This window comes from Oikopleura dioica, chromosome PAR (assembly GCF_907165135.1).
Source record: "Oikopleura dioica chromosome PAR, OKI2018_I68_1.0, whole genome shotgun sequence".
NCBI classification, from domain to species: Eukaryota; Metazoa; Chordata; class Appendicularia; order Copelata; family Oikopleuridae; genus Oikopleura; species Oikopleura dioica.
In genome coordinates this window covers 4210596-4238009 of record NC_137293.1, presented here as the reverse complement: position 1 = coordinate 4238009, position 27414 = coordinate 4210596, and the positions used below count along the sequence as shown (strand labels likewise).

Here is a 27414-nt window from a genome sequence, read left to right as displayed (position 1 = left end):
TGTGTAGCTATTTACTGACATAAGTTATGTCACATAACAGTAAGACTCATTTTAGTACACCACGTGAAAGCATTTTCAGAAATAATTCAGTAAAGTGACGCCCTTAATTGGCTTGAATCTTCATCAACAGCGACAAAACTCGCTCAAACTCCCAGAAAAATTAATATTTTATTGTCAAAACAGGAAAAAATAGCTAAATCTGTCGAAAAGTTATTTTTTTTTTCAATAAAAAGTCTTTGATCATTCATTTTACGGACCTCAATTTACTCATCTCAAGCACCCTTTACACAAGTCTCTTCGACAAAACAAGCAAATTCTCAAATTTCGTCCTGCATAACAGAAAAAAAAATCTGATCTTATTAATAATCAACGCTCGCGACAAGCCCCGAACAGGAACATTTTAATGCTGATCAACCGCGGGAGTTACTCCGAAGCTCGTCGTTACCTGGGCAAGCTGCTCAGACGAGTGTTTATCGATTTGACGACATCAGATGAGCTCTGTGACGGTTCCATACGGCATAAACACAGAATCCTGGCATACATGGAAGCGCAATTGACGATGACAATCGACAGAGTTTCAGAACAAAGGTATGTTATCCGAAATTTAATGTTGTTAACTTATGATCGTGTTTTAAAGCGTTTTAAACCGCAAGGACGAATTTTCTGATGATATTGAAGGGGGTCATGTTTATGTCATTTTGTTTCAAAGTTTCTCTTTTTTCCGTTCATGAACTATTGAAGCATAATTAGAAAAATACCAGCCTTGAACGGAAGAAAGTCGACTTACGACTTACGAGTTCAACTTACGATAAAATACCGTAATGATAAATGGCATTTGCGCAGCAGCTATTAGCCACTTTCGCTCTGACGCACAAAAGATCGCTCTAACACCTCTAACCTATTACAGAATATGCAGAATATTTCTAAATGGGCGAGCAACACATTCGCTCGCTGCTAGAAATAATTACTTTTTCAGATTTGCGGATTTGTTCCAAATCGCAAAATCCGCCTTTTCCGCTTCTGATTCATCCGCTGCTCCGCCTGTCTTTTTGAAATCATCATCGCGCGGCGACTCGGATTCCGCACTGGCCGCGCAGTTAACTTTTTTGGCTTCCGCCGGATGTCACGTGGTCTTCTACTCCCGCTCCAACAAAGCCGCCAGGACCCTCCAGTTGAATTCGGCTGATAACGATTGCGACCTCAAGTTTTTATATCAAGGTATTTTATATTTTTTTTTTGAAGATTTCGACTCGAAATTTTCGAGATCTGAAAAATCAGTCCTCCTGAAAATGACATCATCTTTTAAGTCATCGCCGCTGATGTCGAACCTGGAACTCCTCTCATTTTCCGATCTTCAGCTCTTTCATCCGTCTCAAATCTCTCTTGGTCAGACTCTGTTGCTGCTCTTGCTCACGAGTCAGATATCGAGCTTGTCTTCTTCGTCGACTCTTCTCAAAATCCATCAGTTGTCTCCGCCCTCGAAAGCGCCGCGGAGTACTCTGGAGGACACGTTCGAAAAGTTGAAAATTTGAACATCCAGGAACTGGCGAAATACATCGATTTGAAAGTCGCGCCAAATCGCTCGCCTATTTACAAAAAGCGTGGCCCCGGACCGCATGGAATTCTTCTCGACAACCAGTCAAGCGACCAACTCATCGAGGTCACGTGCTCGGGAGATTTGGACGGAATCTTTATGGATTCAGTTGGTGATTTGATGGAGTACCTCGTGCTCGAGTCGAATGGCTTCTTTGTTTTTGCACCAGAAGTGAATTTGGAAGATGAAATTGTGATTGATGATTTGGTGCTAGAATGCGATGGGGTCGCGGAAGTCTCCGTCTCGGTCAAATCTGATTTGTCAGCTTTCAAAATGCCTTCTCAAAAGATGCCAAAACGAGGTCTTTCCCGCTTCAGCATCTCAACGAAGGATGAAATCTCCGATGTCCGAGTCCTCTCCGACGATGGTGACAACGCTCGGGCGTTTTCAAAGACAATCGGTCCTCAATTCGTCGAAATTGGCTCCGGCCGCGACTTGGCTCCAGGACCAGCTTGGGCGAAAATGACGCTTGGAAGCGGAATCATTCGATTGAAACGAGCGAGTGTGAAGCTCTTCCAACTGGTTTCCAACATCGATGGACTGATTCTAGAGCCGTCTGAGCAACTGCAAATTGAATTCCTCGCTCACAACGATTTCGACGCATATGATCTTTCCGTTGCTTCATCGAAAGACGATTGGTCGATTTTTGTCATGTCAAAAACAACCGATGAAAACGAAGAAACCTCAAAAGTGCTTTTGTCCGCCCACGCGCCGGGAAATCTGATTGGCGTCGACTCCAATACCGTTACTTTGGTCGCCAAGAAAGATGGAAAAATAATGGACAGCTTTATGCTCCGACTTGTGGCTGATGATACACCGGAGATCGCAGCTGATCTGGTTGAATTCAACTCGGTCGTCATTAGAAGACTCAGCACCGTGGTGACCACCGGAGAGTTTGATAATTCAAACGGCAATTCTAGGCTTGGATATGAATTTTTATTAAAAAATCTAAAAAATAAATTTTGATTTGGATACACGAGAAGCATCAGCTAATCATTATTTTGTCCGATCATCGTTAAGGCATTCAGAAAAATTTATGTCTTATTTATCAAAAGAAGGATTATGGTCTCTGTAAATTTCATAAGTTTTCAAAGCTTTGAAGTCAAGTTCTATATCAATTAAAAAGACGCGAAGCAATTATGTCCGTAATGGTCCCAGAAGACGCCTTTGTCTCAGAACTGACGATCGTCTATAATGGTGAAGAATTCCACTCTCGAATCAACCAGCCACAAGAAACGAACACCGACGCGCCGATGGTTTTGGACACGGGTCTCTATCCGACTACCAGCACGACCACTACCACCACTACTCCGCTGTACAAGCGTTCTTTGGAGTTGATCTCCTTGAGCAGCCAGGACGGTAGCAAAATGAATTTGGTTAAGATGAGACAGGACAAACACCGGATTTTGGTCAAATCGACTGTCGAAAAAGGGCACAATATTAAGTTCAGAATCAAAACTGAACAAGTCCTCAAAAGACGGCGATTTTCTTACTCACATTCGATCGGAGGTAAAAAACCGATTGGAAAAATAAAATCTTCATTTTGAATTTCAGTGAGCATGGAAGCGGCAAAATACGAGTACACGCTCATGATCGAGGACGACGAAAACTTGAGACGAATCAGTTTTGGTCAAGCTTCGAATGAGTTTTTCAAAAACGCATCTTCGATCATTCAGCCTGGTCCATTTTCAGCAGGAATTAGCCATTCCTGGACTCCATCTGATAACAATGGTAAGTGAGCACCATAAATCAAGCGTAAGTTTGTGAGTTCCGTAATTTCACGAAAACAAAATTTATGATAAAATCTATTTATGATCAATAATCGATACGTTATCATGATCCCTGACGATAAAATGAAAAACAATCCGTACCATTTGTTCAGGCCTTGACCCCTTCGCTGAAATGCTAACCATCAATTTCGACGTCGCTCAGTCATCTAGCTCCTGTGATCTTTCCTGGGCCGGCGAGGAAAAAGAATTCGTCTCCCGCTGTCGAGTCGAAGACGACAACATCGACCGCCCCGTCGAAGCCATCTTCCTCCTCGACACATCAACTTCCATGTTCGGCCGAAGATCTCAACAAGCAGCCAAGATAATCTCTCTGATGCAAACGAATCTTCGACCGACGGACAAATTCAACGTTGCAAGATTCGACCGAGAGCTCGAATTTCTCGATGAGGAAAATGACTTGATGGATAATACGGCGGAAAATAGAGAAAAGGCGATGGATTTCATGATTCGAGCAGCTGATGGGGGAGGAACTGATATTTATACAGCCATTGTTCAGGTAAAATACCTTGAAAAACTCGATTGGAGACCCTTAACTTTATTCTAGGCTCTGGTCAAGCTTCTCCGCTCAACGTCCGGCTACTCGCTCCCCAACGTCTTCCTCATCACAGATGGCGAAGCTACCGTAGGCGTCACCGATCCCGAAGTCATCCTCAACACCGTCGACTACGTCCGCTCCTCCCGCGGCATCCACATCAATACCATCCATCTCGGCAGCCAAACTTATCTCACCAAAAACCTGGCGAAACTCGGTAATGGTCTAACGACAACGATCAAAGAAGAAGACATCGAGTTGTTCTCCGCCTCCGAGTTCTTCCACAACGTCATCGGCAATTCCCTCGATCATGCCGACTGGGGCGTTTCCGACATTTCCATCGAATTCACTTCCGGAGTCGATAAAAACTCGCTGACAAATCTGAACTTCCCAAAACTCGTTCCAGGAAACGAGCTGATCATTGGCGGAAAACTCACGGGAGACGGAGAGAGCATTATTCGAGCAGAGCTGAACTACACTGCCCTCGGGGGAGTTCGCCAAGAAAACTTTGTGAAATTCTGGAATCAAGCAGCGGCGAGATCGGAAAAACGACCGCACTGGGCGGATTTTAGCTCCAGGACTGTGGCGAATCTAGAAATTAAACAGGTAAGTTGCTTTTCTGAAGAATATTACGAGTCGAAAACTGCTTTTTTAACGATAAAAGCTGACAAATTTTTTTGTTTAGCTTTTGGAAGAATGGCACGACCCGAGTTTATCAGCTGATGAAAAAGCCGACTTAGAGGAGCAGATAAAAGAGCGCTCTCTTGAACGAAATCTTCTTACACCTTTTACGGTTCTTCATGTTCCCAAACCAGCGTTGCAGGAAGCGATGAAGAGCAACTTGAATGGAGATGACATTGATTTTGACTCGATTATTTTCGGAAGGCATAGAAGATCGATTGAAGACAGATTACAGTATCAAGGTTCCATTATTTTTCAAAAACGGGGAAAAATTAAAAAACTCTATTTTACCAATTTTTCAGACATAAAATTCCGCCACGCTGGAAAGCGTAAGCTCCCGCTCGCCTACGAGCCGATCATGTGTGGAACTTCATCCCTTCTCATCCAGCCAGAATCAAACTCCTTCAAATGCTCAAAAGCTTCGCAAATCGAGACCAAGAATCTGACGATCAATAACTCGGATTTCGCGAATGTGACTCTAGAATTCGAAAAGCAAAAGATCGAGGAGCTGGTCGTTGAGACAGCGGATACGAAGATAATCATCGGAAAAGAAAACGTGATGAAGAAAGAAGGTGATCTCCAGACGAGCATTGGATTTGGTCACGCTCAGGATCAAAAGGTAACAAACTCGAACCGAATCATTTTTCTAGTTCATTCTTAGGGCGAATTGAGCTGGGCCCGATTCTTCAACTTCGTGTACGTTTACTTTTCCGACCACATGGTGGCAGTAGAAATTCTCGACGGAGAAATCCGCTTCGAGTTCGGACGCCGCTCCTTGCTCCCCCGAAGCTGGACATCTTTTCCTCGACCGAAAAGCGATCTCCACTGCTTTGGACAAACCGTTTCCCTCACAAATTGTTAATAGCCCCCTTCTTTCTGTAAATTCTGTTTGTTCATACTGTACATATGGCCTTTGACTCCTAAAATGCTGGTTTTTGTAAATAATGACCCCCAGTTTTTTTTTTATAACAGAAAAGCTCAACTACACGAACTTTCTTATGCTCTTTCAAAGAGTCATTTTCAGTCTTAACTAGTTAGCCAATAAGAAACTTAAAGAAACAAACGATCTGATTGGTCCTGACAAAGGTGGCGCTAGGTGTTTCCTTGTGAGAGCCAATCAGATTGCTTCTTTATTCTGACTTCTTATTGGTTGAGTTAAGTTTTGAGCCGAAAAACTCAGTGAAGATTATGAGCTTTTAATTCTTAATTTATATATTTATTGGATGAATTCACTTTTCGGAGCTGTTGAAGCATCCCACTACCGATTTCACTAAACCTCATACTAACTAAACACTTTTGTACTGACCTTTTTTATATTATAAACCCTCAATTTAAAAATTGATCTATCTCAAAACTGATTGCTCAGTCCTCCAAAACTGGAGTCGCGCTGAGCTCAAAAGTTTAAAATTTCTAATTCCCGTATAATTTATTTATGTTCTATCTCACTGCTTATCAGAATAATGAGAGCTGCAGTCTACTTATTTTTTCGCCTTGTAAATATATTTTGATCTTTTTTTTAATCGAATACTAACATGTCTCGAAACCAGCTATTTACAAAGCCTGCAATAAACTATGAACCTAATTAAAACTAAAGAAAGAGTTCTTTGAGTTCATTTCTCATGAGTTGTCATGATAGAGATTTTGTCGAAAAGAAAATCAGCTATATATTTTGACATTAATTTTCAAACAGCATCTGCTTCGAGTTAAGTCGGAAAAACCATTTTGAAAATGTTTTTGAAAAAGAAGATTCGAGTCATTTTTTCTATGGAAAGGAAAAAGTGACAAAATATGAAAACGACTGTACTTTGTAAAGAGATTTGTCATTTTCGGCGAAAGATGCTGCTGTTGCCACTGTAGCGAGATGCCCTCGCGGCTTCGTCGATTAGTCCGAGAAAAATGCGTCAAACAAGGGGCAAGGGAATTATCTCCAGAGGTTAATTAATAAACCCTTTGTCAGAGTTTGGCGAGTGGAGTTGTTGTGATCTCTTGATTCTTTGTTGCATGGGTTGGGGAATTGACGATGATTATTATCCAGGCACGTTGACTTTTTCGGTGAACAGAGTCGTTTTTATTATTGATTTGTTCTAGGAAAGGGGGACTTTTTGAGTCTGAGGCAGTATTCAACGCGGAATTATCCTACAACCAGGGTTTAATATTACTAAATAAAAAGCCTTGAATCCTTCTTTTGCCAAATTTTATTTAACCCGTTTTTACCTCGCCCGTCATTGGTCGCCGAGCAATATCACCTCAATCGTCTTCCATTTGGGCCCCAAACAAGGTCGGAATTAGATTTATTACCTTTACGGAGTAACAGTTAATCGCAGATGAAAAAGACCGTAGCGTCATCTTTTTGAATCGAGGGATTTTAAAAATGAAGTTTTAAAAATAATTTTAGTGGTACTGGAACGTCGACGTTATTCAACGAAGAAATTATGGAGCGTTTTATCGTGGCGGATGAGGAACTTCACGATACGCCTTGTCAAACAGAGAGAATCGGAGATAGATGTCATCAAGACAGGTTATAAATACACAGCTCTTCAATTTACTGAAAAGCTTATGAAATTCTTTTTCTCCTGAAAAGACGGAAATTTCGGGTTTTTAAAATCACGTTAAATCTTTAGGTATATTTCTATGCACCAAAATGAGGGCTTATTTTGACAGACGCGCCGCTTTTTCTGACAATATCTGAAAAAGCTTCATATGTTTTGAAGCGTCAAGCATATTTTAAACCAAGCATGTTATTTCAGCTTTGGAGAACGATTCGAGCCAATGCATTCGTATTCCGCAGTGAGCAATTCCTATGAAACGACTCTTCTTGATCCGGATTTCCAAAAAAATACTTTCAATTTTTTTCTTCGAAGATTTATTTTTTTGCAACTTATAGACAAATGCGGCGCAAATTGAACTTGAAGCTTATGATGAAGCTTACGGATTTCCGCGAGACCCGGATCTTTCACTGTCCGAAAGTGGGCCGGCTTCGGAGAATTTTTCGAAAATCTCACGAAAAAAGCATATTTTGGACGGCTATGATACTGGCGACTGCACTACTGAAGGTAAAGACCACGAATTTCCATGTCTAGTAGACAATCGCGAATGTCTAATAGACAATCGCGTGGATACCCTTAAATCAGTTCTGCAAATAATTTTGTACGAGGGGAAGATACAATTCATGATTTATCATAATTTATGAATCATAAAAACCAGAAAGTTCAATTGACCGGATTTTTCTTCAGAGCGATTACGTCTTGCTTCGAACGAATCAGGAAAGCGTTCAATGTAAAATCACCGCTTGTTGCACCCAACATTGTCTTTTCTCCTTATCAGTAACTTGTAGTAACTGATTCTGTGGTCAGGAGAATGACATGGAACTATACGTAACCTAACGCTTGTATGAAGAAACTGATGATACAACAGAAGACATTGGAAGTGCTTTTTCGTCAGAAGAGAAGTTTTCCTACGTTTGAGACTTTTGTTTAAATAAATAAAAACGCTTTATTATCAAGTCGATAAAAATCAAGTCGAAAAAGAAAGAGTGAACGCATCAGATGACAGGAGAACTCCATTTAAATTGTCGAACTGGGGAAGAAGATCTTTCGGCGTGACGATTTTTTTCGTTCTTCGGTAATCTTCGTACGAAATCTGGTCTTTTGGCACTAAAATAAGATCTGAGTCGATATTTGGGAAAGAAAAAAATTTTACCAAGAATGGCGGTTCCATTTGAATCAAGCGTATCTGTTCCATTTTTCTTCTGAGCAAGTTGAACCAAATAAACATAATCCGCCTTAAATCGCCCGTCTATCAGACAAAAAATTCTAGAGCTCACCTTGACCGGTCCTTTAGCATTCGCGTTTTCAAGAAATGTCGAGAAAGCACATCCAACGAGAGAATCAGAACCCTTTTTCGAAGAAGATTCGCTCGAAGTTTTGAGCTCAAGACTATCACCAATCGTGATGTTCAAGTACTTCGCGACGGGTTGAAGAATACTTGACCAATCAGAAATAGAATCAAGATGTTTTGAGAATGTCGATAGCAGTTTTTCATTCATCGAAATTTTCGTCTTTGCCAATGCTCCAAAAAGGGTCAAGAAGATCTTTTTTTGAAACTCGATGAATTTTTCGGATGTTAGTTTTTCTTTAATGTAGCTTTCTGTGACGAATTTTTTCACGGCGAACTTGCAGAATGCATCCAAGATGGCTTTGCTCAGCAAGAAGAGACTTAAAAATTTATGTGTTCATTGTAATTGAAAATAACAGCGATCTATCTCTATATATTTTTGCTTCAATTGGTTGTTCGTTATTAAAATTATTCATTCATGCTTAATAAGACTAATTTATGGTGCTTACTTGTTGACTTTCGGGTCTTCTGAAACTTCAAGAATCGCGTCAATCGTCGCATATGAAATCTTGTTGATTTCCCCGCAGCATTCTTGGCACATTTTAACATGTCCTTCTACATCTTTCAGTTCTCCGAAAATCTCATACAGTTGAGGAAACATATCGTGGATCGTCGAAAAGTACCTAAGCTTCAAAATAGAGAATGAGAAATGATTATCTTTATCTCACGTGAGCGCCTCTTCCGGTTCAATTCGTTGAGTTGCGTTGTGGCCGACGACTTGATTTCTAACTTGGCCGACTTTGTGGAAGGTTTGGAACCAACCGCTTCCGTCGGAGGAGAACCATCCGTCGAAAACGGTGCAGTTGTTGAGAATTGCTTTCAAACAAGCGGTATCGTACTTCCCGTCCGTAGCGGTGTATCCTTTTGGGAGATAGAATCTTTAAGACTATTCAATATAACCAGCTTCATATAACACTATTCATTACGCTAGCAAAGAAACTTTTACAAATAGATCGGTTTGTTTAAGAAAAATAAAAATAAATAAAACTTTAAGTTTATGAAAGTTTTATGGTCTCTTTTGACGAACATTTCCTGCAACAAGCTTCATTCAAAACTTTATCAAGCGCCAATTCTTTCGGCACACCAACGGACAATCTCGGATTCCCGCGCTTGTTATCGTCCAGCGTTTCGTACAGTCCCTTCATCCCTCATTCAAAAAAGTATTGTTGACAGCTAAAACGAAACCTGAGTGACATCATCGACGAAATTGAGCTTGATCATTGACTCGATGTATTCTTGAACAGCTCTGTCGACATACTTGAAGCCTGAAAAAAGGGTTTCGGGGTTTTTTGAAATCAAGGAAGAGAACCTTACACTTTTTGATGTTTTCGAAATGTTTGTAGCGGATATCTTGGCCCATATCGCTAACTGTTGTTAGATGACTTATTTTTGGTGATAAATTAAAAAAAACAGCTTCATGAAATTTTCAATGACCAGTTCCTGCAGGCAGAATCAGTATGCTGCAGTTCTTGATCTACCGCTGCGGAGTGTTTCCTCTTCATTTTTTCTTCTTTTTAAAACTGCGTATTTTTATCAAGATTTTTTACCGTATGATAACATTTCTAGAGAAAATCTTATATAAACCTCTTTTTTCCTGGAAATCAACGAAGACGTTTTTCATTCATTTTTATTAAAAAAAGTGTTAGTAAAGGCATATTACAGGGAGAACTGATGGTTTTTCTGCATCATCAACATCCGAACTGGAGGAAAGCTTCGTCGATTTCTCGGACAAATTTTGCGTGTCGGCGGCCATTTTGATTGGTGTAATTGTAATTGTGAACGCTGGACCAGTTTTTCAAAACTCGGGCGAATTCGGCAAGATGGTCACACTCGTTTTCGAAGAGATTGAATGGGCTAAATTATGAAATATTTAATCAATTCGCCATTTCTTGGTCGAAAAAAACTTACAAATGAATAGCATCAGTCTCCGCGTATCCTTTTGCCACTTTCTTCCTGTAGTCTGTTTTCATTCTTTTCAACAAGCCATCAAGTTGTTCATTTCCAGCCTTTCCTCCAAGAGCAAAAATTCTATTCAGCTCGTCAATCGGCTCCAAGTACTGACTTGGCTCGCAGCAAAATCGAACCAGAAGACTGCCATCTTCTTGTGCCTCGTTCCAAAACCACGATGGAGTCTCTGCTCGTTCAGTTTCACTTCGACTTGTGCCCAGAAGATTCTGAGATTCGCCGCAGACCACATCACGGATTTCGCTTTTCATGAAACCGTTGACGGAATCCTTTGAAGCTGGAGTTCCTTTCGAAATGAAACGAGCTCCGTCTGGCAGCGAGGAGTTTTGAGCTTCGAGGGCGTAGTAATCAAAAGCGAAGTCACAGGACCAGAATGAGTTGTCAAGCTGAAAATAATTTTCAATTACCGCAAAATTTCTTCACTTCAAAGAAAATTATAAAAAATGTTTCTCTTTTTTTACCGTTTGAGCAAAAGTTGACGCAGCGAAAAATTGAAAAAGCTTCATTATTCTCTTCTTCAAAATTTGAATATGAATAAATATCCGAAATTACGCGTCATTTTATTCAGATAAAGCACGCGCGGTGGCGCTGTTGAAAAATCCATGAGAGGTCACGAAATCTTTATGTTTATTTTAATTTCGCTTTCTTAAATGTTTTGACGAGACTGGGTCTGATTATGATTAAGATAAGATCTATTCTTTAAAATGACGATTTGGTATAACTACGAGATAATCGTTAATTTCCGATTCATATACACTTTTAAGAACCTCGCCGTAAGATTTTTTTCATGAAAAAAGTAGGCAGCCATAAGAAACTGTTCTTTTGACCAAGTGTTAATAACTCACCCCTATTCATTTTCTTGAGTCTTTCCTTAAATCTTCTTTTGATAAACCTTTCTGAAACAAATTTGAAGTCCGGTTATGTTCAAACAAGACAGTTTCTCTAACTTTCGCTGTCTTTTAGACAAATAATCTCTTTGGATGAAACCCTTTCACGCCAAAACGCAAGTTTGATGGCGCCGAATTAGAAACAAAAAGTCAATCGGCGCGATTTTCCGATTATCCGATAACTAATATTATCATTTCTTCCTCACGTTTTTCGATTTAATTCATCAATTCACTGTTGTAAATTGCGATAAAGAGTCATTATTTTACTGCTTTCTTGTTGCTCTAGTAAAAATTTAAGGAAGTTTGCACAAGTTTTAAAACAAATCAAGAAGTCTTTGCCACTCATCATCAGTAAATCCTCTTGACTGAATCAAGTGTCGTTTATCGTACATCATCAAATCGTAATTTTTATCAGGAGCACCCTGAGTATCGTGGTCATCTTAAAAATGATTTGTTATGATTTTTTTTTTTTTTTATTTTTTACCCAAAAGAAAGGCTCGTTTGGCTCGTGGGTTGTTAAAGCTCTTGTCGAGAAAATCCATCCAGCCATGTTCGGCAAGGGCAAATCCAACGAGGAAGAGAAGTTTGCCGAAATTTCCTTAAAAAAATTAATTATCAAAATTTTTTCTTTGAGAGACAAACCTTTTAGTAAAAAGTTCATTTAACAACCTTTTGATTCTACTGATCTTCTTCGTCTCCACCTTTTTATTTGATCTCGTCCGATTAATAATGCATTTTTGATATATCTTAGTATGCCGCCCCCTCGACTCGAGAGTCTCGGGTTATTAAGCGATGAAAAGCTGTACTTAGATGATGGCATTTTTGTTTTCGTGCCAGATAATCTAAACTTTTTTTTAAAGAACCCATTTGACAGCGAATATTTTAATTTTCATTCTGATTATTTTCGATCAATCTTTTTTTAGACACCTAAAAATAAATGATGTAATATGAGCGGTTAAGTAACAGACAGACAAAGTACAGAGTATTTGATTCTTCTTCTCGATTCCACTTTTGACCTTTACAAAACATAAAAATCACGATTATTTGACGTTTCTACGACGCGGATTGCGAAATCAGAAGAGGAAATGAGAGCAACTTTAGTTTTACTAGTTTTTGAAAGCGTTTTAGCTGGAAATTTCTGTAGAGATGACAGGAAGGCTCAATGTGCTGTAGAAACAACTCATAATTTGAGAAACTGTCACAAGGATAATGAACACGATTGTCTTAATGCCGGTTGCTGCTGGTCAGAATGGGGACAAAATAGCCATGAACCATGGTGTTTCCAACCGGAAACTTTTTACGGAAAGTCACAGTGTCCCTCATCAGAAGAAGGCTGCAGAAAACCCTGCAAAAAATTCACCGCTGAGGAGCACCTTCATGTAAGGCCCGAGGAATGTACTAGAGAAGGATGTTTATTCTGCGCAACGTCTGAAAAAGAATATCAATGCATCGAGCGACCAAAAAACAATGACGATTGTGATTTAGCAAGCAGCGAATGCACAGCTGTAAACGAGGATAAAGTCGACTGTGGCTATTATGGAACAACTGAAGCTGAATGCTTGGCGAACAATTGTTGTTACCAGCCAGTTTCACGATTATATCGTGATACTCCTTGGTGTTTCTATCACGAACATAACTGTCCTGGAGAAAATTGTGATAATCGACGGGCATGTCCAACCTTGAGCTTTTACGCGACCTTTCAGGAGTGCTCAAGAGAAAAGGATTGTGTTTGGTGTCCAAGCTTAGATAGCAAGTTGCCTGACTGCATCAGTACAACAGCGCCTCCAACAACGACCACAACTACAACAACAACCACTACGACAACAATAACTACCACTGCTATTACGACAACCACGACGACTACGACAACAATAACTACCACTGCTATTACGACAACCACGACGACTACGACAACTACAACAACCACCTCCAGTACGACAACGACTACGACAACCACAACAGCAACTACAACAACAACCACTACGACCACAACGACTACCACTACCACTACTTCAACCACAACGACTACGACAACCATAACTACAACTATCACTACGACGACGACAACAACAGCAACCACAACATCAACTACGACAACAACAACTCCTACCACGACGACTACGACAACCACAACTACAACTACCTCTACGACGACGACAACATCAACAACAACCACTACAACAAGAACTACCACTACCACAACGACAACGACAACTTCAACAACTACTACGACGACAACAACCACGACAACAATTACCACTTCCACTACGACGACCATAACAACGACAACAACAACCACTACCACAGAAACAACAACTGAGAATCCTTGTTTAGGCTGCAACATTAAATGCTTTCCAACTCCTCCAACTCGAATCGAGTATAGACCGGAACCAACTTTCGACGAATTTTCAGCCAGCGCCAACCATCCTACCGAAAGCCCGGCTGCACCATCTTTAGTCAATGTCACATCAAATTTCTTTGGCTTTGAGCACCAGGGTCAGTGGATGTGCTTGTCTCGAAATGAAGGCATCTGTCCATTCTATAGCATCAACAAAACAAGAAGCCCGAAGATAATCGGAGAAAGTAACAGCCTTGAAATCGATGTTTTCCCCTGGTCAATTCTCATAACAGATAATAAGCAAACGAAGATTATGTGCTCGGGTGTGCTCATTTCAAGCAGAAACATTTTGACATCCGGCTTTTGTGCAAGGAAGATATTCGCAGGACTGTCAACTGCAGATGCAGCAGTCGGAGGTGTTAACGATTTCCAGACTGATGACAGGGATGCTTGGGATGTCAAAATTCTAGAGAGACGATACTATCATCCTGAATACAAGTGAGGTAATATTATTGATAGTAAATTACAGTTATTTAGTCAGAAAACGGGCGAGAATAACATCGGTGTTCTCCGAACCTTCGAATCATTCCAATTTACTGAATATGTGAAACCTGTCCGATTTGGACACGTTGGATGGGCCTTGCCAGAAGCCTACAGATGTGTGACTGTCGGCTTTCAAGGACGAGACGGAGAGCGGAGAAACTCATATGGAACTGTTCAGGTTTGTCAATATTTTGACTCCTATCTTCGGAGTGCTAAGTCGGAACTCCTAGGTCAGTATAACAACACTTAAATTATTTTATAGCGACTCGATTCAGCTCAATGTCAAAGTGTTATCAAGAATATAATGGTTGAGAGCTCAAATTTCGGTAATGAATAAAAAATGATTTCTTAGCAGTTCTGTATTGCTTATCCTAGTTGAATATGAATGGTCAGAAGAAATGGACTGCTACACGAGCACTTACTCAAATGATGATCCAGATTTCAAGCATGTAAGTTTCTGGGCAATCTCAGATTGCCAATCTGACAAGGTCTCAATCTTTCTTTTTCTTAGTGCAATTACGATAATGGTGGACCATTAATGTGCTATATGGGCAAAGAAGAAGGCTGGTACCTTCACGGAATCGTCGCTGGATTCGACAAAGACTGCGACGGATATCTTCCAATCGTCGTGACAAGAACAGACAATGAAAAAATGGCGAGTTGGATTCTTGAGAAATATTGAACTTGATTATTATTGCTGTTGATTCATCTGGCAGACAAAAAAATTAAATAAAAGAAACCATTCATTCCATAAGCGTATGTTCGTCGCTTGTGATCGTTTTGATATTTGTTCGGCGTGCAATTATCCTCTTTGATGGCTTCAAAAAGAACAATAAAAACCATATATGTTGTCATAAACTTACTCCAATTTGAGCTATTCTGGAACGACTGCTCAATTGATTGTCAATGCCAATTAATGAAAGAACTTCTTTTTGAAAATTCTGCGACGAAATGTTGTAAACCACTGTGTTTATAACGCACGCAGATAGACTAGAAGAATTTTTTCATGAAAAACGAAGGAAAAAGTACCTGAAAAATGTGGCAAAAACAAAAATCCTCGACGTAGTAGGGCCACATGTCAGTACTCCAGCGACGAACAAGAGCAAAATAATCGAGTATGGAAGCAATGTCATACTAAAGCCAACAACCATAATTGCCGTCACTCGGAAAACTTGAAATCAAGGATGAGAACGTTTCATGCGAAAATTTTGAAGTTCTTACATTGAAAATTGGCAATTTCCCGCTCTGTGCTGATGTATCTTTGAGATTGGTCGAATATCCGATGATCGCTCATGCTCTTAAAGATCTTTTAACCTCCACAGATAGTGGAGTAACCAACCTTGTGGACAGTAACAAGAGTGAGAATGCAAAGAATCAGGTTGTAAAAATACGGTCCGACAAAAGCGCAGAAGACGTAAAAAAGTCCATGAAGTCTGCTTCCATCTGTCTTGTCTGTCTTAAAATCGAATTTTCATGTCTTCAACTTTATGGCTTGATACCTTGATGATAATGCTATTGAGGAAGACTTGAGGATCAAATGAGTAGCCAAAGTAGTCATACATCAGAAATGGAACTGATCAAAAAAACCATCGATAAGAGAAAAAAGAGCAATAAACTCGGGACTTACTGATAGATATGAATATCGAAATGATCCAGATGAATAAGATAATTGAGTTGCAACCAGTGTCGGTCAAAAATGATAAATTTCGCAGTGGAAACTTCAAAGCAATAAATCGCTCAGTAGAGAGGAGGGAAAGATTCGCGGCGGTGCTGACGAGGTAGATGATGTACAGGACTCCTAGGAACAGTCAAAAGTCGGCTCGAAACTGCGATTAGTCATTAGTACCTGAAACATTGACCCAGACCGCGCCTTTTGATTCCTGGACCATTCCGTAATAGTAATGAGCACTAGGGGACGGGTTGCCATATCCTGTCAGGACGTAATAAACCATAATTGGCAAAAGAGAGATAGCTGGTATCAGATCTGCGATGGTAAGCGATAATTTGATCTGAATCTCAATTAAGACATTTATATTCTCAATTTTACACTTACTTTTACATGTCTCCTACGAGTAGTTCTCATTTTCAGAGGACAGTTGAGCTTTGAGACAAGAGTGACAATGCTCAGAACATTTCCATAGGTTGAAATCGACATTATCATTAGAAGATAAAACGCGATCAGCATCGGCATCGATTTATTGCAGTTGATTTCGTAGAAGAATCGAGACTTTCGAGAATAGTTTTTTGTCTCGTTTATTGTCCATTCGTCGTAGTCACAATGGATTGGGTATCCACAAAGATGGGACGAGTGGCAACGCGTTTTATCGTCGAGGGAGGACTGGGAAGGGGCGGAGGTATAGCCGGCCCAATCGTCGGAGCTTTTTAAGGTTCTTGCTGATTTCTTTATTCAAAAGAAAGGAGCTTTTGAAAGGGCAAATAGCCTTTTAGTAAAAGAGAGAACCGGTCCTAAGATACATCAGTAAGTCAACAGCTTGTTCTTTTTTCTCCGATTGTTTTACCGTGCTTATTCTCAAGAGAGGATTTTCCATTTCTGACGGCCCTTATTTTTCAATAAAAATGACTGTCATTATAATTTACCTTCACAATGATCTTTTGAAAAATTTTCGCTTCTGATGGTTTGACTTGGACTGAGATTCGGGCACTCGTGTTCTAGTTGATTTTTGACGCGAGCAGAGTTTCCGTAGCTTTCGATACTTGGAGGCATGAAAAAGTTCTCGATCGCGATTCCGAAGTTTGATTGCATATCGTCATTTGCTCGGAAAAGCTTTGGGAATGGACCGGCTCGGCTTGAACCGCATTTGTTTCGGTACTGATTGATGACGGAAGAATCCCCTGGAATCCCATCAAGCTCGTCGAAGAAATAACGATTGTAGATCAACCAGTGCGCTTCTGGCTGAAAGCCGATCACGTGATCGCACTCGTTGTCGACGTCATCGCTTCCGGAGCACCATTTGATTGCTTCTCTTGACATGGGAATGGCGAAGTCATCATCAATATTCTTTTCTTCGTGCAGCGATTGAGTTACCTCGTCAGAATTCGAGACATCTCGTCGTTTTCGTGAACGAAGAAGGCCAGTAGTCAAAACTTGATGGTTGTCGAAAATTCCTTCCAAATCGACAAAATCGCACTTGAATGGGTTGATTTCGCTTAGCTTAATCTATCTCCAGAGAAATTGGGTAGAACCAATTTTCGGAACAGATTTTTATGGAAAGGGTTTTGATTGGCCGGTAGGCCAAATACAGCAATCTTATTTGTGATCCAAAATATCACTTCCAAAAATTGGTTTAGTCCGAGAAATTGAATAACTTTCTCATATTTATATCGCCGCAAAAAATGAAACTTTATCCTAGAATCAGAAGATTGCTCAGCTCAAGCAATCTTCTGATTCTAGAAATAAAGTTTTTGCTCACCATATGAGTCTTATTTTCTTTGCATGTACGAGATTTCACAAAAGTAATTTATCTGGATATTATAGCAAAAATGAGTTACTGTTATCGACCTTAACGAAGCTCTAAGTTAACCAACTGTTACCTGGTATACAAACTGTGCAACCTCACAAGAAAAACATCAGTAAAATTTGCACAAATATGGTAATTTTTCCCTTTTGGCGGTCAAGTAATTTTTTCAACCCTTAGCAAAATCATTCCAATAAATAATCTCAGCGTCCATTTGAGGAAAACCATCTTCTTATTTCTTCTGACCAGAGATTTCTCTATCCTTTTTCTATTTATTATTTTGAAGGGGGAGCTTATCTCATAAGATATATTTTGAAAGAACTCATTCAAAAATAAAGTACTCCAATAGTGTTGGCCCGCGACAGGATAGGAGTAGAAGTGTGGGCAGTCACCCGTTGAAAATTATGATAATTGAAAATTATTATAAGTTAAACTTTATCATTCAGTTTGGGTCGGCTTTATGTTTTTGGACATTTTTGATGTTTTTTTCGCGATTTTTGGTTTATCGATAGTTGAAACTTGAGAATTTATGAATAAATTTAACTTCCGTGTCAAATAATCGTAAAAATTCCGGGTAAAAGACGGTCCCATCGTTAAAATAAATCGTAAATAAAAGTAAAACGACTCTTTCGCCGATTTTAACTGCTTTTTAGTCAGCAGAAAGCTTCATAATCAGCTTACTTCAATTTTCGCAAAGAGTGATTACATAGAGTTTTTTAATTTACGAAAATGAGCGGTCTTCAACAACGAATTCAGAGCATTTCTGGTGATTTTCAAATGTGATGGAGGAGTTGATTTACAGTCATTTTAGACCAGGTTGGTGGAATGATCAAGAAGGTTCGCGCATCGTTGGGAGAGGAACCAGTTGAAGTTCCAGCGGAAAAAGCTGCTCCAGAAGTTCAACAAGCTCAAGAACAAGGTAAAGTCAAAATCACAGAATGGGTAATAAAAAGAGGATTCCTAAGAGCCATGTGATGTTTTCGAAGAAAAACCTGTCCTGGAAAAAGTCGAGTTCGAAGCTCAACAACCATCTACAGAACAAGATTCTGCTCAAGTCAAGCGCACTCCATCTGTCAAACAATGAACTACCCTCATTTTGCTCCATCAAAAAAGTTTTTGTGATGACTGGAGAGATTTTTTATGAATAAATCATTCGATCGAAAAATGAGTGTTTTCTTCCTTGATTTCTTTGTTCAAATTCTAGTCAGAAGTACTTTTTTGTAAAATGAATCTTCCTGTTCTTTTGTGATTGAAACCGAATCATCTGCTGGTTGCGATTCTGAATTGGCACGTGACGAAAGCATGTCATCTCGTAATACTTGTTTGCCCTGACCCTGACTCGCCTCCGGCGCTTATTTTTCTCTGTAGAGGCGGCTTCTTTCATCTTTTTTTCTTGCTTTTGCACCTCTCAGAGAAATTTTTATATAATAATTTTTCAGGATCTGCGACTTTTTTAAATAAAAAAAAAATCTTTTTTTTTCGCCATTTTTTATAGATTTTTAGAACTCGTAAACACTTTTTTATCCAATTTTTTTTATCCAAAATCTCAATGATTTAAGATTTCTTGTAATATTTTTCTGAAATTTTTGAAAGATCATTGAACAAGGACGAAGGCCAAAATCGCGACCGAACTGGCATCGAGTCTCAGCGACGAAGCCAGAGTGTGCCAGTCAGCATTTTTGAGTCAATAAAAGCTACCGCACTCGTCTCCTGCGGAATATTCTCCGGGCGGACGGGGAAATATAAAGAGAGAAATAATTATCGATTTTTTTGATAAAAATTCCACGAACTTCTAGATCAAAGAAATTCAATAACGGAGAGAGAGAGAGGAAGATACAGAGAAAGACACAAGCAAAAATATTACACAGAGCCTTTGATAAGTCAGGATTTGGGTTAGTGGGATGAAAAATGCTCTAGAAAAGAATCCCATTAACCTGAGCTGGCCCATTACGGCTTCGAAAAATCGACGGAACCCTTTAATTTTAGGTCTTATTTCTGAAGAGATGAGAGCTTGTAGCCTTCCAACTTGCAATAATAATGCTCTTTTCAGTCATTTTCAATGGAAAATAGATGTTTTGGTCAAATAATATGGTTTTATGTATTTTTTAAATTTTTCTTGTAACGAAATTTGCCCGTAAATAACTCATCACTAGAACGATAATCTTGAAAATTGCGATCTTGAAGAGTCCTTTTTAGAAATTTTATTGATCAAGGACGTTGAGACGTTACTCAGAGGTCGTAATTTTCACGCGTTTTTTTCTTCGCGATTCGCGAATAAAGTCTTCCGAGATCCCAGTCTGGGAGAAAACGAATCTGACAGACTTCTATTTGCGCTTTGCTCATTACACAAATGAACTTACATGTTTCTCTGTCTCCACGGCGTGCTGCTCGGATCGAGTCTGAGAGACAACTGGACCTTGGAGTGAACTTAACAGTTCAAGTTCAAGTCACGCGACATTTGACTCTGTTTGCTCTCTCTTTCTCTCTCTCACGATCGTGCGATTCAGAACCTTTTTCTGTCTCGAATGAAAATGGAAAATTGATTTGAAGATTCAAATAACTGATGTATTGTCATAATCTCATAGGATTTTTCAAATTCTAATTTTGTACAGTGAAAATTTTACAAGCCTATTCGCTCTGTCCGATTTTGTCCGATTCTCTCAGAAAGCAGATTCTTCCAAATCAGCGTATCCTGGCGCAGATGGCTCCGCCGGGTCGATTTTGGAGGATGGCTTCATTTTGATCGAGTCGGTCTTTTTGTCCGTTTTCGTTTCTGATCGAGTTCTTCCAAGCTCGGCGATAGCTTCTTGCTGTTCTTCGTATATTTTTGCTTTGTTCGGATTTGGGCCTGAAAGGTTTTTGTTTCGAGTGATGAAGAAAGCCTCACCGAAATAGGCGAGAATAACCGGCAGGAGAATCAATCCATGAGCAATGCCAAGCAAAGTCATGACAAAATTCATCCTGAAGAAGAAAATTTCGATCAGCTGAGCACTGGCCCAGTTTAGGCACACGATTCCAGGCAAATTTGTCAGAGCGACACCCTAAATAGAAACACTCAGTTTTCGTTTTCAGTTGATTTCTTACGAGAAGGACACTAGGGCCCATGACAGACATCGTCTGGATTGTTCGGTCTTTTCTTGTTCCTTCTGTTGTCAAGGCAAATGTTCTGACTGTATGTCCACAGAATTCAACGGAAAGGCCTGCAGCGGAAATCAGGTCTTGAGGGGGCTTAATTTAATTGCTTCTTCTTTTTCTAGAAAAAATCTGTTTCAAAAACCAAAAGGATGCTTTCTAACTTTTCTAATGAGTAAAATTATAACAGTGATAACCTGACCTAAAATTAATATAAGATCGATCTGATAGAGAAGGAAGATTAAGAAACTGATTTTTTAAGGTTTTGTCTGATTGAATCTACTTAATCTTAGCCCATAATTATAAGTGTTAGAGCATTCATGTCAACATCCCACAAAACGCAGAAGCCATAAGTATCAATGACAATCAAACCAACAGTAACCAAAACTATCAGTCCGGAAACAACGTCGAATCCAAGCAGAATGAATGTGAAGACAAAAACTTAAAGAAACGTGAACGACAAGTTTCATCTCTTTCTTTCAAACCTGGGATGAGACAAATACCAAGTTGAATCAAAGCATCTCCACCAAGAGTGATGTACTGTTCGTAGTAAGGGTAGTAGATGGCATAAGTCCAGACAGAGATGGATTCAGGGTCGACGTAGTCTTCATCCCCAAGAACGAGACCTGACTGGTTGTTGATGGTGGCAACTTTTTCTCGAATCGTCAAAGTGATGTTATGCGCTAATTCTCGTCCCATCTCGAGATTTGCCTAAACTGAATTGAGTCCCATGCCCAAAAAGCAATAGGCCAGTACCTGACAGTCAACGGAATCAACACAGACAGGATGATAAGCCATGTAAGCTGATGCTGCGATGGAATCATAGACGACTTCATCCGCCATCGTGTAGTTAACAGCTGCACTGTAGGACGCATATCCACCTTTTGAGCAGAATTCGTTTGGTTTATCTTAACTTGTAAGAAAAAGAAAAAGGAAAGATAATTTTTACCTAGCAAAAAGTAATCAAGATATGTTTTGAAGCTTTCTTCAGCTTTTTCTGGCGACAAAATGCCTCGTTGGCAGTCGAGACAGGAATTTTCGAAAATTGGGAAAGCAGGAGCGTCGACGTTGGCTGGGCAGAAATCGCACTTTTGATTGTACTCCGGATCATCGGGGTCGATTCGATAGTTACAGTTTTCAGTTCGGCAGCAAGAGGAAGAGGGTTTGAGCCAATCTTTGTAGTCGTCAACCCAGATTGTTGCTTGGGTAGCGATTTTTGACCTGAAATATAAACAATGTCTATCAGACAAATACTTTACTTTTCAGGTTGTAGAGAAGCTCTTGAAATCTGCTCAGAAAGAGAAAACAAATCGCAGCCAGATGTTCCGCAGATCAGATTTGAAAACTCTTCCTTGTGAAATGGGTATTTTCCCTCGAGAACAAAATATACAGGGACGCCGACCATAAGATACGTCTCCATGAAGTCGAAATACTTGGCGACGTAAGAGTTGAGAGGAACGGAGAGATTTTGATTCAATCCAACCACAGCTAAAAGCATTTTTTGAAAACCATAAAATTATTTTCAGCTCGAATTGTCGGTATTTATAAAAAGATGTTTCACTTGATCATCAATAATAATTTTTATTCATTTATAAATGTAAATTGGTGCAGAATTACCTGTTGAAATACTGTATAAACTGTAACCAAACATCGCTGAAAACGCGCAAATGACCACAAAACCGACCAAATCATGCATCAAAACCGGCGTGAAGTAATTTCTGAAGAACTTGTCGATGACTGATTCTTTGTTTTCGTTGACCGCATCTTTATCAGAGCGGGACTTGTAACAGCAGATGATGTCCCATCGATTTCCGTTTTGACGGGATAGGTCAAGCTTGACGATGGCGAGGAAGGCGGTGATTTGTAGGATAAAGTTGAAGAGGATGGCGATTCCGGCATTCAATGCAAAAACCTAAAATTTTTCGAGTATTACTGAAAGATGAAAGACCATAATCAGGTAAGATAATTAACGAATTTTGCTTTTTATTATAAGAATGTCATTGATAGCAATTTCGTATTTGTATTTCCTCTTCCTGCATTCTTAGTCGTACCTTTATCGCTGGCATATCAATCACAGACCCCATGAAAAACACCGTTGATTCTGTTATCGCGCAGAGAAGCATACTCGGTCCAGCTCTTGAAAATACCCGAGCGATCAAATCGTCCAAGCTTTCTCCATCTCTTCTCTTTTCTCGCTGAATATCCATGACGAGAATGAACACATTATCCGCGCCAATGGCTAGGAGAAGGAAAGGAACGACTTCAACAACAATCAAATTTGACGCAACGCCGAGCCAGCCAAAGATTCCAGTAGCTGCGAATGCGGAGGCGAGGATGACGATGATGCCAGAAACAGCGAGAGAGACTTTCATGTCGATTGGAACTCGCCTGATGCTCGAATATTTTCCAAGAGCGATAGTGATGTACAAGAAAATGACAACATACGCGATGATGAAGATGCCCACATCTTCTTCAGCTGTCTTGTCAATCTCATCTTCGATAGATCTTTCGCAGAAATACGCAACATCGTAGTATTTCAATTTCGGCGCTTCTTCTGTCATAATATCGATAAATTCCGCTTCCCAAGCCATAACTCGCGCAAATTCTTCCGAATCCTTGTCCTCGACATTCGAATTGATGAAGTTGAAAATCATTGCTTCGCCATTCCAGTAATCGTCATCTTCGTATCCACCAAAAGCAAGATAGGGGAAAATTGGTGAGCCAAAATCTCCTGCGCAGGGAAGTCCATTGACAAAGTCATCTTCGATATTCACCAAGAACTTGTTTCCGAGACTTGACGGAGATCTGGCGCAGTAAATCAAGTGATCCAAATAACTCGTTTCCTCTCGAGTTTGATCGACTTTTACGAAATACCAATCGTCTTTCCAAATCAAATCTCGGTCGTTTTGAAAGTAATTGAACGGCGAAAACAAGGAGCAGCCATTTTCTTCTTTCGCCAAAGGATTGAGACAGGTTTGATCCCAGGTAACATAACGTTTTTCTCCGTCAAACTCATACGAAGCATTGAGATTCTTGAGACGCATCTGAAGGTCGTACAGTTCATCCCAGTATTCTCGTTTTAATGAATTGTCGATTGTGAATGTTCCCTTAATTTGATTGACAAAGAGTTTTTATCGAGTTTTGTCGCTTTGTCTAGTAGACAATTCCCTAAGGCAATCGGCCTTGCTGAAGAAGTCAAGGTTAAAAGAGTTCATGTTTTCCTTATTCATAAATATTGACATCGGATGATGTCAATCAATTCCTGAGGAGAAGAGTATTGAAAGTCGCCCCCATTCATTTTTGCATATTCCGGCCTCAATCTTGCGATCATCATTGAAGCCCTATAAAAAGGGTTGAAATACTCATTGTATTTTGTGTACTCCTTGAAGCTTCTGCTTTCTGGCGAGGCCCACAATCGAATCGGATCTGTTGTGAATTCGATATCTTTGAATCCTGCTAGAAGAGTAGCAGTCCAAGCGACGGAGAATAGAATATTGAGTATTGGGAAACGAAGAACGAATCTTTTCGCCCACCAATGAAACGCTGACTGGAGAAACATGACAGACTTGTATCGCACTTTGTCCATGCAAGGAATTTCGGACGGATCGATCGTTTTCTTTTCGTATTTCTTCTCGATGTTTTCTCGAGAAACACTTTGAACTTGATCATCTTTGAGGCAGTTTTTGATTGCTTTTCGGACGACTAAAAGGTGACGACAAAAACTACGAGGAGAATTCCGACCATCATGCCCACGAAAGCCCATTTATCCATCGACCCGATTGTCGGTTTGGGTTCGGGCTCTGGGTACTCGTAAAGACCAGGACAAACTGCCTCGCAATCTTGACAAGAGCAAGTTCCGCTTACTCCACTGTAAGGATCTGTGTAAACATTTTCGCATTGAAAGGTTTCGTAGGTCTTAGGGATAGCTCCGTTTGGAACATCACTTTCAGGCAGCGGCTCTAACCCTCTCGGCTTTTTCCATCGATTTTCAAAGTCGAGTTCTTTTCCTGATTTCGCGCCCATCTCGACGGTAATATAGTTATACGTCAGCGGGGAAAAGCCATTGTTCGTGGATCCTTGGAAATTCAACCATGTTTCGACGTTACAGTCATCTCCTACAAGCCCATCGCACATCAAACCCTCGATGACTTTTCCATTCGTCTGCGGAAAGTTGACATCCTTGCAGCTCTGCCAAAGCCGCTCTCCGTAATCTTCTGTCAGATAAACATTCACCCTGTGGATTCCAATCGCCTCGTTTCCGTCTCGATCGACAGTATTGAATCCGATCAGGGGTCGATGAAGGACGCCTGATCTGGAGCGCAAGTGGAGTGGCAAAACATATTGATGGCATTTTCGACACAAGCAGGGCATCGACCAAAAAGCTGACGAATTTGAGAAACTTGGTCGCGAAGAGTGTTCATTTGGATTTGATCGCAACATGTCATTGTATAAGTTCCGTCGAGGGAATTGTTCAAGTATCGCGGGCAGACTTCGTACAAGCGCTCTAGAAAACCTCTGTCCGCATCGTTCTCCTCCCTCCACTCGTAGGCTGGGCGATCGTATGCCATGCACGGCACATCTGGTCGGTTTAACCCGTCGCCGTTTGGAATCAAATAATTCGGCCCACAAGTTGGTCGAAACAAACATGAGCCGAAAGACCGGTCGATTTGGTCAAGATGAAATGGGTCTTGAAGGTCGATTTCTTTCACTTCGGGACAGCTTTCTGCGCAATTCTGGCAGCCACATTCCACAGGTGTATCGGCATCGATCCCTGGCGCCGCATATATTGGCGTGAGATCTTCAGTGCAACTATAAACATGTCCAGCCGGGCCGTCCTCCGGACCCGCTTTGACATTGTTGAGTGTTCCAAAGCGAGGCCATTCTGTTATTGCTTGACCTTGATTGTTCAGCCAAACATATGGAGTGCAATCTTTAGAAGGAACATCCCTGCAGAATCTATCATAGACCAAATTTCTCGCCAAGCCATCACTCGGTATCAAATCATTGATGCAAGGAGTGTTGACAAACCAAGTAAATTTCACAGTTTTACAGGTGTCGAAGAGATCGTCTGTGTAAGAAATTGGAAGAGCGGCGGTAAAATGATCGACTCCTTGTTTTTCCGTCTTGTCATTTGTCGCGTTGAAGACTTGATTGACAGTGATGAAATCGCTCTGCTCTGGGTGACAGTAGAGATTGCAGTAGTACTCGAGCTGGGATTTGAGGCAGGAGGGACAGGCTTGGAAAAAACCCTTGTACATCTTGTTAAATTTCTTGTCGAAATCTTGCATTTGCGGGTATGAGCAACAGACTTTGTCATGTGTTTCTGCGAATTTCGGGCAGATTTTTTGAAGAAGATTTTGGTGCAAACGGTTTGGCTCCTCAGCATCGATCCCAGCTGGTTCATAGCAAGGGGCAGCATTGGGTCCAACGAGGTCCAATAAAGGGCTGAGATCTGGCAGTCCTGGATCTGGATCGTCCCTTGTTCGATTATTCAGAATGCACTCCCTTCCATTATCATCCATCCAGCCCAAGTCCGGATCTGGCAGGCTTCTGAAATCTGTCTCGATCGCTGTCAGTCGCGGGTTCTTTCCGCAGCCGTCTGATTTCGTCCAAGACATGACGCATTTTCCAGCACCGCCTGTGTACTCGGGCGCAGGAAGAGGGTCATTGTTGCCTTGAACGGTGGCTAGTAATAGCCACCACCACCACATGATTCAGGCAACTCTGAGTTTGAGGATCGATAAAGAAGTATTTGAGGAGCAATATATTTAGATTCTCAAAGCTCAGCCGAAGGAAAGTATAATTATTATTTTGAAAATATCCTGAAAAGATTTACGATAAGTATAATTGGATTTAACAAATTGTCAGCATTATGCTAGATTGGCCTGGGTGAAACTTACGAATGATAAATTATGATCGTCGAATATGAAAGATAGGGAAAAAATAAATTCGTTGAGCTACGTACTGTTTTATGGTTATCTGAGAATAATTGGTTTTATTCCGTAAAGAAGGGAATTTATCTTTGATCCGTTCCTGTTTCTTATCTTCAGTCAATTCTCTTCGTTGATTTCAATTCACTTCTCTTAATCCAATTCTAGTGATTTTTCTATCTATTCTGAAAACAGGCAAAAGCTGGTTCGATAAATTTGAAGTTTGTGTTCTTAGACTATTAGGCCCGAATTGATACTTGCAATTGTAAACACTCGTGTCTTCTGAACGACGATCGCAATGCGCACACAACTTGTGATATTTGCATTATTACCTCCAATTCTGATATTATAATTTCCTCTCACGCCACAGCTCTGGAATGGCGCCAGATCAGAATTCTGTCATTACTTTTAAGGGTGTCTCACCGAAAATCCCCTATTCTTTGGCGACTTTTTAGTCAACTAAACCCCAAGTTACCCCCTTATTTTCACTATTATTTGTTATAAAATCCCTTTGAAGCCTCTTTTTTGAGAATTTTCTTCAATAAAAAGAAGTAGCTCTGAACTTTAAGATCAACTTCATAAACCACCAAATCGGAAATCAAGAACGACTCGTTGCGGCTAAAAAATTGCCCACCCTCGACGTGCGGCAATT

General features: G+C 40.3%; 6 protein-coding genes and 1 long non-coding RNA gene across 7 annotated transcripts; 3 read left to right on the top strand and 4 right to left on the bottom strand.

The window, feature by feature from the left end:
- Positions 1 to 397: 397 nt before the first annotated feature.
- LOC145703224 (uncharacterized) lies at positions 398 to 6170 on the top strand. The gene is made up of 10 exons (XM_081780553.1): positions 398 to 588; positions 977 to 1218; positions 1308 to 2514; positions 2721 to 3103; positions 3149 to 3325; positions 3477 to 3880; positions 3929 to 4522; positions 4602 to 4839; positions 4900 to 5216; positions 5259 to 6170. The coding sequence occupies exons 1-10, from the start codon at positions 404 to 406 to the stop codon at positions 5457 to 5459; spliced, it is 3948 nt and encodes a 1315-aa protein (XP_081636679.1). The 5' UTR covers positions 398 to 403; the 3' UTR covers positions 5460 to 6170.
- Positions 6171 to 8091: 1921 nt separating this feature from the next.
- On the bottom strand, positions 8092 to 9869 carry LOC145701337 (uncharacterized). Its single transcript, XM_081778557.1, has 8 exons — positions 9806 to 9869; positions 9677 to 9756; positions 9515 to 9630; positions 9160 to 9369; positions 8941 to 9114; positions 8421 to 8811; positions 8297 to 8378; positions 8092 to 8250 (listed from the first exon to the last, which is right to left on the bottom strand). Exons 1-8 carry the CDS (start codon positions 9849 to 9851, stop codon positions 8111 to 8113), a joined length of 1239 nt encoding a protein of 412 aa, XP_081634683.1. The 5' UTR covers positions 9852 to 9869; the 3' UTR covers positions 8092 to 8110.
- A 261-nt stretch (positions 9870 to 10130) lies between these two features.
- LOC145704475 (uncharacterized) lies at positions 10131 to 11018 on the bottom strand. The gene is made up of 3 exons (XM_081781926.1): positions 10918 to 11018; positions 10400 to 10842; positions 10131 to 10345 (listed from the first exon to the last, which is right to left on the bottom strand). Exons 1-3 carry the CDS (start codon positions 10960 to 10962, stop codon positions 10180 to 10182), a joined length of 654 nt encoding a protein of 217 aa, XP_081638052.1. The 5' UTR covers positions 10963 to 11018; the 3' UTR covers positions 10131 to 10179.
- A 1410-nt stretch (positions 11019 to 12428) lies between these two features.
- On the top strand, positions 12429 to 14954 carry LOC145704183 (uncharacterized). Its single transcript, XM_081781622.1, has 5 exons — positions 12429 to 14179; positions 14219 to 14402; positions 14487 to 14550; positions 14600 to 14673; positions 14736 to 14954. Exons 1-5 carry the CDS (start codon positions 12429 to 12431, stop codon positions 14904 to 14906), a joined length of 2244 nt encoding a protein of 747 aa, XP_081637748.1. The 3' UTR covers positions 14907 to 14954.
- LOC145701335 (uncharacterized) lies at positions 14936 to 18506 on the bottom strand. The gene is made up of 12 exons (XM_081778556.1): positions 18501 to 18506; positions 16823 to 17372; positions 16686 to 16784; positions 16278 to 16618; positions 16071 to 16233; positions 15852 to 16022; positions 15724 to 15797; positions 15564 to 15680; positions 15446 to 15521; positions 15254 to 15395; positions 15088 to 15214; positions 14936 to 15042 (listed from the first exon to the last, which is right to left on the bottom strand). Exons 1-12 carry the CDS (start codon positions 18504 to 18506, stop codon positions 14968 to 14970), a joined length of 1941 nt encoding a protein of 646 aa, XP_081634682.1. The 3' UTR covers positions 14936 to 14967.
- A 3-nt stretch (positions 18507 to 18509) lies between these two features.
- Positions 18510 to 18812, top strand: LOC145705387 (uncharacterized). The gene is made up of 2 exons (XR_014134587.1): positions 18510 to 18619; positions 18666 to 18812. It is a non-coding gene; the product is annotated as an uncharacterized LOC145705387 (long non-coding RNA).
- A 1445-nt stretch (positions 18813 to 20257) lies between these two features.
- Positions 20258 to 26583, bottom strand: LOC145701334 (NPC1-like intracellular cholesterol transporter 1). Its single transcript, XM_081778555.1, is given in 14 exon segments — positions 20258 to 20548; positions 20588 to 20741; positions 20785 to 20918; positions 21133 to 21273; positions 21318 to 21543; positions 21589 to 21740; positions 21782 to 22053; positions 22092 to 22320; positions 22450 to 22744; positions 22884 to 23939; positions 24008 to 24018; positions 24073 to 24592; positions 24595 to 25119; positions 25122 to 26583. Coding segments are annotated over 14 exon segments (5325 nt in total). The 5' UTR covers positions 26544 to 26583; the 3' UTR covers positions 20258 to 20360.
- Between the last annotated feature and the right edge of the window lie 831 nt (positions 26584 to 27414).